This window comes from Pleurodeles waltl, chromosome 3_1 (assembly GCF_031143425.1).
Source record: "Pleurodeles waltl isolate 20211129_DDA chromosome 3_1, aPleWal1.hap1.20221129, whole genome shotgun sequence".
Taxonomy (NCBI): domain Eukaryota; kingdom Metazoa; phylum Chordata; class Amphibia; order Caudata; family Salamandridae; genus Pleurodeles; species Pleurodeles waltl.
The window spans coordinates 1,596,576,135-1,596,591,459 of NC_090440.1; the positions used below are offsets into that span (position 1 = coordinate 1,596,576,135).

At 45.6% G+C, this 15,325-nt stretch overlaps 1 protein-coding gene across 1 annotated transcript in view; it reads right to left on the bottom strand.

Annotated features, from left to right (window-relative positions):
• KIF5C (kinesin family member 5C) overlaps positions 1–15,325 on the bottom strand; it is a 448,921-nt gene that overhangs the window by 144,885 nt on the left and 288,711 nt on the right. Inside the window, exons 15-17 of the mRNA XM_069225223.1 lie at positions 13,868–14,014; positions 13,198–13,386; positions 259–376 (exon numbers count right to left, since the gene is read on the bottom strand). Coding sequence (XP_069081324.1) covers positions 259–376; positions 13,198–13,386; positions 13,868–14,014 — 454 coding nt within the window. The remainder of the gene's footprint in view (positions 1–258; positions 377–13,197; positions 13,387–13,867; positions 14,015–15,325) is intronic.

The following is a 15,325-nucleotide window of genomic DNA, read 5'->3' on the forward strand; positions in this document are numbered from 1 at the left end:
CAGAACCATTTCCCCATACTGTGGTGGATGGAAGCAATTGTGCATAAGAGTATAACATATCAATGAATGAAGAATGCTGCCTGAAAGACTCTGTATGTATAGGTATATGTTATAAGAATTCCTTATGAAAAATTAGAATTCTAACAACAGACCTAACAAGCAAAAATTCCAAATTGTTGATGTTTTCTAATGGTGTCATGCAAATAAGATTCCAAACTGGTATGCTTTACAATCATTAATTAGCTTTTTCTTACATACCCTGGGCATGGAGTTTAGCTAGTTCTTCATTAAGGGCATCTTGTGTTTCCTCTAGTTGTCTTCTTTTGTGGTCCATATTTTGCATGTAGTCTGTCAAGGACTTGATCTTTGCTTCATGCTGCAGGACAGTAAGGCAATCAGATGAATGGGACAAATTGTCAAACACATTGCCATCAAAACAGTTACAGCTTGTATTTAGGGGTAGGCCAAACTCGTGGAGTTACAGAAAAACTCAAAGATTCCATGCAGTTCTACCAATGGGCGGAAAATATGCACATGGAGCTGCAATTTAGTGACGGTAGCGGGGGCAGCACCATCTGTTGCATAAGTGCATGCAACCATTCAAGCTGATTTTGCTGCCAATCGAGTAGAAAATCTAATTGAGCTGCAGCAAATCTACTCGAGAAGCAGCCCTCTGACTGTTAACTCTCGCAGCCCTCCGCATCAGAAAAATCGCACAAGGGGATGCCAAATCTTGCTCATCAGCTCATATTTCTGAAGCCTCATGGGAAAAAAATTCCACCACACGGCTATTGGTGGAATTTAACCAGAAATCCATATTAAAAGAGTGAGATACTATCAGGTGATCTCTGAGATGTTAGTCAGTTTAGCAAACAGGTGATCTCCAGAGTCATCTTATAATGGTCAGATACATTTCTGATTTTACCTGAAGAATCTATACATGATAGGTTGTCCGAAATAAGAAAGGAATGTTTTACTTACTGTGTAAGCATCTGTTTGTGGCATGCAAGGCTGTAGATTCACATGCTGTGCATGCTCCTGCCATCTAGTGTTGGGTCCATGGTTGTGCAAGTTGGTTTTCTTCAAAGAACTCTTTTGAGTCACTAGGTCAAGCGACTCCTTCACTTAGTGACATTGCACATGGGTACCGGCTCCATTGTTAGATTGTTTTCCCAAAGGCGGGTGAGAAACGAGTGTAAGGTATGTGTAAGTAATGCCATTACCATGCTAAATATAAATGTATAATGTAATTGCAATGGCCACATGCATCCAGGGAGGGTGGAGGGTGCATGTGAATCTACAGCACTACATGCCACGAAAAGATGCTTACAGGGTAAATAACATTCTGTTCAATGGCATATATGGCTGTAGATACACATACTCTGCATAAACTGTACAGTAGTCCCTGCTTAGAAGCAATGCCTAGCCTATGGGAATTGCAGTAGTCTGAAAAAGAGTATGTAGCATTGCTTGACCTATACTGACTTGTTGGCGTGCTAAAGCATCCACACAGTAATGCTTGGTGAAGGTGAGTGGTGTAGACCATGTAGCTGCCCTAGAAATGTCAGTTATGGGAATGTTTCCCAGAAAGGCCATAGTGGCTCCCTTTTTATGAGTGGACTGTGCTCTAGGAAAAACAGGTGAAGGTCTTTTGGCCTTATTGCAGCAAGTTTGAATACATTTGACTATTCATCTGGCTATGCCGGATTTGGATATTGGGTTGCCTTTATGAGGTGGAAAAAAGGCTACAATGGGATGTTTAGTTTTCCTGAAAGTTTTAGTTCTTTCTATGTAGAACATGAGTGCTCTTTTGACACCTAAGGTATGAAGAGCTATTTCTGCAATGGAATCTGGTTGAGGGAAAAACAAACTGGAAGTTCAAAGGCTTGATTAAGGTGAAACCGTAAAACTACCTAATTTAGGATTAGTATGAAGAACCACTTTTGCTCTATGTATTTGGAAGAAAGGTTCTTCTAAGGTTAAAGCCTGGAGCTCACTAACATGCCTCAGTGAGGCAATGGCAACTAAGAATGGCACTTTCCACAAAAATAATTAAAATGGGCATGAGTTTAGAGGCCCAAATGATGGACCCATGAGTCTAGTGAGAATAATGTCAAGGTTCCAGTAGGGTGGTGGAGGAACCCGTGGCGGGATAACTCGTTTGAGTCCTTCCATGAATGTTTTGATGACTGGACTTTTGAAAAGAATGAGATGCTCTCTATTTTGAAGGTAGGCAGCCATTGTAAAGAGGTGTAATTGTATGGCGTGTACGCTAACGTTGCTTTCTGTAAGTGAAGCAGGTAGCAATAGCAAACAAAACACTTCCATTTTGCTGCATATCAGGCATTAGAACAAGTCTCCATGCTTCCTTAACAATGTCCATGCATTCAGGAGGTAAGTTAAGGTAGCCAAACTCTTATACCTCAGGAGCCAAATTGCTAAGTTGAGCATTTTGGGGTCTGGGTGTCTGATTTGTCTTTAAATCTGAGTGAAAAGGTCCAGCCTATTGGAGAACTTCTCATGAAGAACTGAAGAACTACTGAGAGATCTAGCAGTGTTGTGAATCAGGGCTGACATGCCCAGGTGGGAGCAACAAGAATCATGGTGAGAAACATTAGCCTGAGCTTCCGAACCAAAATTAGAATGAGAGGGAGAGGTGGAAAGGCGTAGGCAAATATCTAGGACCAATTCATCCATAGTGCGTTGAGCGTGTGGACACCTGGAGGTGAAGTTTGGGCATTTTTCATTTTCTGCTGTGGCCAAAAGGTCGATCTGAGGGAACCCCCACTTTTGAAAGTATGTAAGAAGGACTTGCGGTGGAGTTCACATTTGTGGACTGCTGGTCTGCAAAGTCACTGCTGTTCCCGGAAGGTATTCGGCAAACATGTGAATGTTTTGGTGAAGAGCCCACTTCCAAATAGTCTGAGACAGGTGTGATAGTTGTGAATACCATGTCCCCCTTGTTTTTGTAGCTAATACATGGCTGCCATATTGTCTGTCCGAACTAGGACAACCTTGTGAGACAGTTGAGGAAGGAAAGCTTTCTGTGCTAAGTAGACCACCTTAAGCTCCAGGTAGTTGATGTGTAGGGATTGATGCATGGCATCCCAAAGACCTTGTACTGTCAAGTCTTGTAGGTGGGCATACCAACCCATCTGTGATGCATCCTTGGTAAGAGTGATGTGAGAACAGGGTCTAGAAAAGGGCACCCCTTTAACAGATTGTTGGTGTTCCAGCATTGCAGAATACAATGAGTGTGGTGGTCTATCAAAGATAGATCTTCCCAGGGACCCTGTGACTGAGACCACTGGCAATCTAGACACTGCATATGTAGTCTTGCATGGGGAACTATGACAATGCAAGAGGACATCACTCCTAGCAGTCGCACGACAGTCCTTACTGTGAGTGTTTGGTTTGGCTGGAACTGAGGCAGAGTTGCCTGAAAGTTCTGAATTTGAGTGGGACTGGGGTAGGCTAGTCCCAATTTTGTAATTAAGGTTGCCCCTTTATATGGCTGAACCTGTAGTGGTTGTAAGTGAGACTTGGGGATGTTGATAGTAAAGCCTAAGTTGTGAAGATAATCTACTATTACCCGAGTGTGTTGTTGACACAGACTATGAGTGCTGGCTTAGATGAGCCAATCATCTAGGTAGGGAAAAAAGTGGATATTTTTTCTATACAGATGTGTTGCAGCCACCCCCAGTCATTTTGTGAACACTCAAGGTGCGGTAGTTACCCCAAATGGAAGCACTTTGAATTGATCATGTTTGCCTGTTATAACAAATCTTAGGTATTTGTGTTGAGCAGTGTGTATTGGAATGTAGAATAGGTGTCTTTTAGGTCTAGGGTTGTCATAAGGTCGCCCTGTTGCAGAAGCGGAATGACATCCTTTAGACTGACCATATGGAAGTGTTCTGATAGAATCTACTTGTTTAGAGATCTGAGGTCTAAGATTGGTCTTAGAGATCCATCCTTTTTAGAGATCAAGAAGTATACAGAGTATACTCCTGAGACTTGGTGTTGAAGAGCAATGGGATCCATAGCCCCTTTGAGAAGAAGGGCTTGGACCTCTTGCTTGAGAAGTGCTTGATGTTCCTGTGATAACCTGTGAGCGTGAAGAGGAAATTTGGGCAGTGTACTAATGAACTCCAGGCAATAGCCTTGCTGGATAATGGCTAGTACCCATTTGTCTGTGGTGATGGTATCCCAGAATGGGTGAAAGAACTGTAATCTACCCTCCACAGGTATTGTGTAGTCGGGTGGAAGGTTTGGGTAGTCACTGCTTTACAGTGGGTTTTGCCCCATGTGCGGAGACACCCTGGCCCTTAGCCTTGGTGTTACTTGCCCTAAACAAGCCTTTATAATAACACCTTGATGTAGGCAGATGGGAGCTGTTGGGAAGTGGAGGTATCTGTGGAGGTGGATTTTTATTTGCCTCTGTAGCCTGGGTGGCAAAAGGAGCTCCTGGGAGCCGGAGTTTGCAACACTCCCATTGCCTTGTCTGTGTTGGTGTCGTTTTTTGTTTTGAAGTTGGCAGAATCTAACTGAGGTCTGAAAATGTGTTCTTTATCGAAAGACATTCAGTATTGCCTGCTGGACCTCTGGTTTGAACTCAGAACATCTTAATGATGCATGTCTTCTAAAAATGACTGTGGTATTAATCCCTCTGGCTGCATTGAGGGCACATTGGATAGAGTTGTTTGTGATGCCTTGCCCCTCAGCGACAATCTGCTGACCCCTCTTTCTATGATATTCTGGGAGGTACTGCAAGAGTTCCTCCATCTTGTCCCAATAGGCTCTAACATAACTGGCTACCAGGGCCTGAGAATTGGCGATACTCAATGGCTGGCAGCTTGTGCAGCAACACTCTTTCCAGCAGCATCTATACAATTACTTTCTTTTTCAGGAGGGGTTATCCCTAGTAGCCTGACTATTTGCCCTCTTACGTGCAGTGGTTGCAACAATGGAGTCAGGTGGTACTTGACTTTGGATGAATAAGGAGTTGGAAAGAACCGCTTATATTTTTTGTCCACCCGAGGGGTGATAACTTGTGCTTGGACTGGCTCCTTTAAAATGTCCTCTGCGTGCCTTATGCCAGGTAGCATGGGCAAGAAATGGGTGTCCCTGTGTGTGAAACTAGGGAGTCAAAACGAATGTCCTGTTTTAGGGGTTCTTTGTGCAACTTGCCATTATGAAAGGCTGCTACTCTAGCAATAACCTGCTGGAAGTGGTATCCTCATAAGAGGAGGGGCGAGTTGGGTACAGATCAGAATCATTTGGGGTGGTAGGATCAGTGTTGTTTATGTCCCAATGGCCAGGATCATCTAATGGCCACCCTAGACCCCCACTGGGGGACTGTTATGACCCTTGTGGTGAGACATTAAGTGGGTCATGTGTAGGGGATGCTGCTGGAGGAGAATGAGGAGGGAATGGAGGTGGTGATGAAGAAGGAGGAGGATGGTAGGCAGTGCGGTGGCCTTGTCCTTAGCCTTCTTCCTGGCAGTAAGGGGGAGGTTCAATGCCTCCTTGAAAGTGAACGTCCTCTTTAGAGGTGGAGGAGAGGCAGGAGTAGCGATGATGTGGCCAGTTCTGACTTGAATCTGAATCGACAGGGGAAGCAGAGGCTGAAGATGGTCTGGAGTCTTTTGACTCAGAGTCTTTCAGGTTCGAAAGTTGGGCTTGGCCGGATGAGGCTTCGTCAGCACCAAGGTTGATGGAGCCAGTTGTAAGGTCAGCACCAAGGACCGGGTCGATGCAAAAACATGCTCTTGGTCCAATGAGGTGGCGGTCGATGCTGAAGGCTTGGCCTTTGAGGTGATCTTCGGCGCCAGACCCGAGGGTGGGGTGGCCAAGAAGGGAAGGGAAGTGGAGATGATGGAAATGGCAAAGCAGCAATTTAAAACAGATTTGTCGGAGACTTCCTCATTCCAACCTTGTTCTCTGGTCTTGATTGTTCACTTTTGAAGACCGGGTAGAGAGATCAGAGAACTTGCATAGGTCCATGGTCTAATGAGACCTTGAGTGGCCCTGATGGATGGTGTGTCTAATTTGCATACGTTTATTGGAATGTTTTCTTAACAGGAAAGAGATGGAGACGACCTAGCCACCAACCAAGTAAGTGGCATGTTTCTCTTTGAGGATTCTAGAAGACTTGACAGTGGAGGGGGCACTATCCTTGAGACTCTTGACAAGGATAATGGCTAAGAAAGACTTCTACCAGGGTAATTATATACTTCTGATTCAAGACTTGTGCCCAACAACCATTACAAGTATGCAAAAATGCACAAGCTGCAGACAAAGGCTGTAAACAGATGGTGCTTTCCTGCTCAGGTAAATTTGCCAGTCATGAATAAATTGTCCTTGTTTGCTCAGGTGGTGGTAGCAGCACCCCATGTGGAATGCCTTGGACGTAAAGGAAAAACAACAAAGGAATGAATGGTTGAGAAAGAAATAGCTTGCTTTCATTTTGTTTCTTTTTAGAGGATGTGGCATGATGTATGCAAGGTGGATAGAGTAAAGGTCATCAGTTGCCTGGGGTTTGAGTATGAAGGCTGTGGGGAAGGGCACCAATAGGAGCACAAAATTCTTACTGTGGTGTCATAACAGAAAGAAGCTTGGTTTGGGATGAGCTCAAGGCAGTTATCAATTGCTCCCTGAACAGGAGGAGCAGGGCGCCCCACTCTATTGCAATAGAATATTGCCAAAGTCCACTGGCCTCTTCCCCAGGAAGCACAGTGCCTCAGCTCAAGTCAGGGTTAGAGAGTCTCCATGCCATCAGACTCAGAGGTTGGTCAGCCCACCAGCGGCGCACTATGGTGAGTCGTGCTCAGAGTATGGTGAGGTCCATGAAGCGGGCCTCAACCGGTCACCCCGCGGGTCATGGAAAGCTGCCCAAGGAGCAGCTCTCCCATGTATAGAGAGGCAGCAGGTCAGTTAGTAACAAAAGGTGGCAGGACATTGCTGACCAGTATTGTGTGAGCATATTTCAGGCCCAAACTGTGGTGCAAGTCAACGTCCTGTGTTATCCGGCTTTGCAAGATACTGTCACCGGGTAGGCTAAGATTCTGTCCCATTCATTTTTAGAAGTGGTCTGTCCAAGTCCACCTCCCAGATGTTGCTTAGGCCCATGAGGGTCACCTGTGTGAGATCTCACAACTCCACTGGTAGCCAAGTGATGAGGCAGCTACCAGTTCCTATAGAGTGAACATATTGAAGGGGAGAGTGGGACAAGGGCTCAGTAAGAGTCAGTAATGTGCCATGTTGCGTGGAGCACATGTAATACCAGATGGTAAGCAAGAAGAGTTCCTGAGGTTGGTCCCAGTGTTCTGCCAGCACATTATATTATAGGATATAAGTACACCATCGACAAAGAGGTCATCCAGAGCTGAGATGCCCTCAGTCTGCCAAACTCTGATTTCAGGATTGGGCCCCAGTGGCTTGGGGAATCCCACAGTAGGATGGCTGAGGCATATGACAGTGTCAACCTGGTGATACACAGGCTTTTGAACATGAAATGGAGGAGGCTGGGCAGTGGGATGCTTAGTCTGGGTAGGATGAAAAAGGCAAAAAAATGCAGTCCCTTCAGATGAGGTTGCCCAAAATGGAATTTAATGAGCAGAAAAGGTAGTGGGTGGGATGAGGGGGAGGTTGGCGAAACAGTACAGCAGGCATGACAAAATTATCATTTTGGAAACTGCCACTCTGCCAGCCATGGAAAGGAGCAGGGCGCGTCAGAAGGCAGTTTTGGCCATGAATGCTAGTCACTGCCCAGCTGAGGTTAACTTCTCGTATCACCCTCTCCCCTCACTAAATTTCAGTTCTAATATAGAGAAACAGGAGAGGCTGCCATAGCAGCCATCCACCTCCCACATTCACAGCAGGTCATCCATTGTGGGGAGCGAAGGGAATACTTTGCAACAAAAAGGGACTGAGGGCCATTAAAAGTCCAGCATACATGCCCCCATCTAACTAAAGTTAAGTTTGCAGTTCCTACAAAAACCAAAAGCACTGCGTGCAGGTCAGAACCCCACACGAGAGCCCTCACACGTGTCATGCTTCATCATAGGGCAGCTCCACGATGAGCCGGTGCTGCAATGCCCAACGGGCCCCACTGGGGGCTCTTTGCCAGAAATCTTTTCTGGTTGCCGAGGTGCATGGTGAGGTACAGTAGAGGTGTGGTGTTATGAGTGTGAGTAGATTGGTGCAGAAAAGGTAACTCTGGTGAGAGCAGGGGACAGGGTAGGTGGAACTGCCCTATGTAGAATCATGATACCCCTTGGGATGTATGAGGGCTCTTACTCATGAAAGATGGTACCCCATGTGGGGTTCTGACCTATACGCAGTGCTTTTGGCTTTTGTAGGAACTGCATACTTAGCTTGAGTTATCACAAAGGGAATAGGTAGAAATTCTGCAAGTTAACCTGGAGACCAGAGAATTGGGTAAACTCAGTTAAGATGAACAGAATGGTAGCTAGGTCCGCTTACACGACCCAGACGTAGACTAAGATGTCATCTGCATTGAAAGGAACTGGGTGGATGTGGTCGCCAAGCAGGATTCACCATGGTGCCCTTCTCGTGGAGTCTACTGGCTAGCTAGAGATTCTACCTTGGGGGTAAAGAGGAAGGGGGGGCGGACAGTGGGCATCTCTGCTAAGTGTCCCGCAAAAGAGTGAATGCAGGGGATATCAGTAATCCTGTTCAGACTATTACCTGGAATGCAAGGTACAGAAGCTGAATCAGCCACAGTGTTTGATCATCCAGGCTGTAGCATTTGAGCCAATCAAACACATAGCTCCAATTTAGGGAGTCAAATGTCTTTTCCAGGTCTAGTACAAGGCAGGATGCATTGGGCCAGAGACCAGCCTCGAGTATTTTGTAAAGGTGACAGAGATTCAGAGACGTATTCCTACCAGTCACTTATTTGTTTTGATCAGCGTACACTAGTCTCAGGACCAGGGGTAGGAAGCACTCTGCTAATATTTTGCTGAGAATTCTACAATCTGTGTTAAGTATTTGATAAAGGGTGGCAGAAAGACATATCGGACGCATCCTTGCCAGATTTGGGAATGAAGATTAGTGTAGCATCCTGGAGCAATGATGGGAATGATCCTTCAATATCCCTATAATGTAAAGGAGTTCCAGGTTGCGGGAAAGGAGGACAGCATATGTGCAGTAGAATTTGATAGGAAAACCGTCTAGACCTTAACTTTATTGGTAGAGAGGGAGCAAATCACCCCACCAATCTCCATGAAAGTGATAGTGTCACTGGCCTGTAATCTGAGGTGGAGAAAGGTTTAGATTAAGGGTATTAAGGTATCGGTGTTGAGGTCTGGGCCAGGGCTGTACAGTATTGTGTAGTGTGATGTGACAGCTTCATGTTTATCTGCCTGGGAGTGAGCAATTATGTCTTGCATGAGGCACAGCGAGGGCTGTACTGGGGGTGTGTGATCTTCCTGGAGCAGCCACACGAGGAGAGGGCCCAATTTGTTGGCTTTAGCATCGATCCGAACAGTGTGCAGCGGAGTTAATACATGTGATCTGATTCATGAGGGAGGCATACCCAGTTTGCAGTGACATAAGTGTCTTCCTGTCTGCATCAAACAGACGCCTTGGTGTCCAAGAGGAGCATAGAGTTAATGAGCATTAAGATCTCTTTCCAGGGTTTTGTGGGCTCCAACCATCATGCCAATAGAAGCGCCTCTGATTGTGGCCTTAAAGGCATCCAATTTGATGGCCCTGGAAGAGGTGGTGCTGACTACAGTTGAGTGACAAGGGATGCTAATGGCCAATTACATGCTGGGGCAGAAGCTGAGGTAGGGAACCCAGGAATAAGGAGAAGAGAGTTAAGCTCACCAGCGAAAGAGAAGCAAATGGAGTAGGAGGGGAAGGGATGGAAAGAAGGCCGGCAGTAGCAGCGATGGACAGGGCCTCACACGCAGCACCACCCGACCACACCGTCAGGGTCATATCAAGTCTTCAGCAGTTTGTGGAGTGACATCTGGGGGAGTCAGCGACCACAGCAACAGAGTGTATAAAATGGAGTCAGTGTTGTTGGCAGAATTGTGCAGTGTCAGCTCATGCAGCGGGTTAGGGCCATAGAGGGATGACACAGCCTCCCTTGACGACCGTGGGTTCTCCTCCCTTCACAAGTTGAATGGGCTCAGGCTTTCTGTAGGCATTTCCTGGGACACCCCGAAGAGAGGTTCCACCTTCAATGTGCTGATGGGGGCGCGCAAGCAGAGTTTTGGAACTCGTCCACCCAGTTCCAGGCAGCTGCGAGGTAGTCGTAAAAATGTGTTCTATTGTCGTGCATCAATCTGAGCCAGACAACAAAGAGGAGAGAGTCAGTGAAGTCTCATAGCGTGCATTTACTGATGTGTAAGATGCCCAGTGGTGCTTGACAGCAGTAGTGTAGTCCAGACAAAGCATCATGTGAGCGTTGTCGATGTTTAGCGGGCACAATTAGTAAGCCTCCTTCAATACGTCATCCCAGTCCCTGTAGTGAAGAATCTGAGCTATTAGTGATCAGGGTGCAGATCCCGGAAGAGGTCTACACTCAGAGATTCTGTTTTCACATTATATGGAGAAAAAGAGGGAGAGTTGGTTCATTGGAATAAAGCTTTTAAGCCAATTACCAGCAAGGATACTGCATTGTGGCCCTCCACTCCACTACGTGAATACTGTTTCTGATGTATCACCCCTCCACATACTCCTCAAGGTTGTCTACAATGTCATGCAGTCTGCAACAAGTCAAGCATGTCCATCGACTCCGGCTGTAGTTCTGCAAGTGTCTTTCCTGCATTGGTGAATATTTGAGAGCTTCCGATGGGCATTGCAGAGTAGACCAAGGTCCACTGTGAAAGCATTGATTTTGTGCTCCAGTGACATCCTGGCGTGTTCAATGGAGGCCAGGATGGAATCAAGTTTTTCCGGGCCATCCGCCTTAGTGAGGATTGTTACTGTGGACCTCCTTGATGCCCCAGGTGTCTGTGCCACCATTGTGGATCAGAGCATTCCCATTATTGTGAGGGGCAATGAGGGTGTGGTGTCTAAGAAGGGCTCGCTCACAGGCGGGTGTCAGACTCACCTGTAGCACAAGCAGCTCGACTGCACAAGAATTCTTCTGATTGCCCTTGTTTTGTAGGCAAGAGGAACGGGTTGTGATGCCTGGTACTGTGGGGGAGGTAGCAAGCCGAAGCAGGTAGCGGCTCCTAGGGTCCTTCTAAGGTGGCAGGGAGTGCAGGTGGAGCTAGGGAGGAGGGTCAGACCCAAGGTAGATAAGTGAATGAAGTAGGGGTAACTTCCCACCACAACAGTGTGGTACCACAGTCTGTGGGCCAAGCTTGGCTCCAATGGAGATTCATGGCTACAACCTTCGGGAAGACCACTCACCAGCAGGGTGTTTGCCAGAGGTGGAAGAGGAACATTTGCACTGGGACATCTATGGTCCCTGTAGTGGAGCAGCAGGCAGGTGTATCCGGGGGGAGGGGCTTGGGAATGGTCGGCATACAGGGCCCAGCCAGGACCCTGTGTTTACAGATTTGCCCCCTTGGGGGCCCACATAGGCAATGCAGGTCGGGCCCCCTTCCTATGTAGAGCAGTCCCCAGTTTCCAAGGGGAGCTTCCAGCAATGTAGGACACCTTGGCCACACTGGTGGCTGTTTCCAATGAAGGTACACCACTCGCGGTGATGGTTGGCCCGCGGTACTGAGCGTATCCAGCCTGTTAACCATTAGGTATGCGGGAGTTCCTCAAAGCAAGAAGACCCCGTTGGTGTGTAGATCAGAGAGGCCTCCATTTGTTTCTTTAAAGTGTGACTATTAGTGACATGAGATCCCAGCAGTGCAGTGAAGAAAGAGAGGGGGGTAGGGAACTGTGTCAATGTCCACAGCTGAACCCACTACAGCGCAGGTGGAGTCTGCAGTGCTTGTTGCTTAGCCCCCAATGAGGTCAATAGATGGGGGCCGCAAGCATGAAGTTGAAGTCAGCAGCGGTTCACCCTGTGGCCATGTCCTAGTTGAAGGTCCCCCAGCACCACAAGGCTCCGCTGCACTCTGTTTAGCCTTGTTAATCCTGGTCAGAAATTACCTGTCGCCCACACAGCAGGGGCCCCAGCCGAGCCCAGATAGCTCCCAGCAAAACTAATGAAAGTTTGATCATCGGAGACCAGCACTAAGCCAAGGGATTAGGCACCCACCATCTTGGCTCTTGTATCCACAACCCTCCCAGAAATACCTTGCTTATTATTTCCTGAAAGTGATTTACTGCACCTTGACCTCAAGTGCTCCTTTAGATGGAGCATGCCGGCGGTACAATGAGACCTGCATGTGCTTTCCTCTCCTCCTGCATTGTCCTGCCCTCCCAGTCTAATTTGACCACTTATGAGAGAATGGAGAATATGCTACCTTATATTTCCTCCCCATCGTAGTTTGCCGACAATTGCCTTTACTCAGGGACCACCCTACCTTTTTCTGTTTCCCATACCATTTCATACTCCGATTTCTTTACTCCCTCTTTCCTTCCTCTCTTGATCCCACTCCATTACATTTTCCTTGTCTCTTATAGAAGAACAAAAACTCTGGCTGGGCACCGACTATGCCTTCCTTGATAGGGGATATTTGTATACTGCATCTTTGCCACTTCACCAGTTGTAACAACCCTGGATGAATTTTTCTGGGGAATATCTTGTACATAAATATTTTGAGGCCATTTCTCAAAAGCATTACAACAGGACTACTATTTAAGTACTCTTACCTGCCTTTGTGAATCGGCCCCTAAGTGCCCAACCCCCTATTAGCAAAAGTGTAAAGCGGGTGCTGTGATTCCTGTGTGTTCTAACTGTATAAGAATATTGCCGTTTTATATACATTTTAGATGTTTTAGCATCATAAAGGGTTACAAGAAGTACATAAAAGAATACTACAGGAGTAATACGTTATGTACTACAAAATGCTATTGTGAATAGGCCCCATTTGTGTTTAAAATATCGCTGTTGTGCACTTACCATTTTTACAATTTGTTATATATATTCTTTCTGAAAATTTCTGGTAATTGTACTGTGCCAGAAATAAAGAAAATATTTTAAGTAAAACTGCAGGATAACTGCATATTACTTAAGAAGTACTACAAGAAAGTAGGGGAGGAAAAGTAATTCAAGAGTCTTGAAGCATTAGCAGTAAATGTGTGTGAAAAACGTACCTGAGAGATAAGAAGTTGGCACGCAGCAAGTTCCCGTTCACTGGCATTGATTTTTTTGTTCGAGTCTATCTGGGAACCTTCAAGTTGCTTGCTGCGATTTGCTAGAGACTTAATTTCGGACTTCATCTTACTAATATACAGACGAGCCATAGTGAACTCCTCTTCCAGGACACCGTTCACCTCTGCTAGCTAAATAATGAAGAAACAGAAAGATAAAAATTCTGCTGCATTAAAAAAATCCAGCCTGCACTAGTTTCCAGTCCCATGTGCAACACTTGATCTCACATCAAAGTAGCAAAATGATTCTAAATCAGGGAACAATTTTTCACTCTCTTACGAAAAGGTGAAATGCAACTGATTTAAAAATTAAAAAGAAAAAAAAGAAACTCCCTCTATATTTTAGGTTCTACCAGCCATGCCTATTTTGGGGGTTCATTAATGAGGAAAGCAAACAACGTTACAGTAGTTTCGTGCTTTCTATACAATTTTTAGAGTTCGATTATTCTTTGAAATTACTAAAGTTTAAGATAATTTAGTGATGGATTAAACAAAATATACGAAGAATGTGAATGGTGTCTAATCTAGATTAGTCCATGAAACACCTTCAAGTATAAATAAGTCACATCAGCCACCTTGTCCCTAGTTTGCCAAGTAATTCAAAGAGATTTACCGTTTTTACATCATTTGTGCCAATAATGCCACCGATTTCTCCAAGATCCTTCAGGAGTAAGTTTAGGATTTCTGTAGCTCTCCTCTTCTGGTGGTTACTGACTTCCTGTAATTGACCTAACTCTCTTTGAGTTGCAATCAGCGAAGTCTAAAATCAAAAGGAAAAAGGCAAGTAGTGCAACAGTACTCAACACCTTGACATGCAAGCCTGATCAATATTTTAGAACACTATTGAGGAATGCACAAACGTATTCAAACCAAGTGCCCTGTCTAGGCAGCATGTATATTAATCTATGATTATCATTTATGGTTACCTACCCAAGCACAAATAAACTCTGCTTATCAATGGTTTAGCAAAGTCGTAGTAGGCCCTGATGCAAGCAACCAAAATGTGTTCCCTGGTATTGGTTTGGCATTAGAAGATAGCCGTAACTGAGATATATGAGAGCCTTTACTCCCAGGGACCCCAGTACCACTGCACCTGCTGCTTTAATAATACATTTCTGCTTCTAACATCTACCAAGTTCATGCAACTCTTCAATCCTAGATACCTGTGCGGCTGTTAGACTATAGGCTTGCTGAGAGCTAATGTTCAGTATAACTGTTTTAATTCCATAGGTTGTGTTTTAAATTAATGATTCCTCTACATGCCTATATGTTCGGTTTCGTGTAGGAGTATATTTTATGCTCTTACACAATCAGAACACCACCCATTACAAACAAAACAATATTCGGCTGAATTGCCACATCATGTTGCCCGAAACCTAACTTGGAAATAAAACAATGAGTGTGGTATTTGAACGGTATCATGCAATTTCCTCCATTTCTTCTACAGCCATAAAAAACAACTGTCGTTGGATTCTCAATCACAAAAGAGATGTCTGGACCCTCATCAGTGATGCCGGACTGTCCAAACCACCCACTGCAGTAATCTGGTGAGGGTGAGCACTAGCTTATGCCAACAGAAGTCACAGCCATCATCACTAGTAGAAGAGAAGAGGTGGATTAGGATCGGTCATTAACATGAAACCGGTCTCAAACCGATGTGGTCCATTCCCTCAGGGCCTGAGCTGACCATCACTGAAGTATCATAATGCAGGCCCTCTGAAGAGGCATCTCACCACAGATGAGGCCTGCATTTGGCTAACTGAAGTCTAAGGCGCGTGCTGCAAGTGGTCCATTTAATTACAATCCCTGCAGAACCGTCTGTTTGTGCAGGGATCGCAATTATAAGTCGTGTGATTGACGTGCTTGAACTTAAAGAGTGAAAAATGCCTGGGAAATATCGCAACATGTAGATTTTTTCCTGTGGTAAGCACAAAATCAACATGTTATGCTTTTGAGGGCAAAACTTGAAATGGCGATAACTATTGAACACACCCCTGTCAGATTCTATCAGTCATCATAATTATCACACCAAACTATCGTCCGGTAGTACTGAGGGCCTAAGAGCCATGTG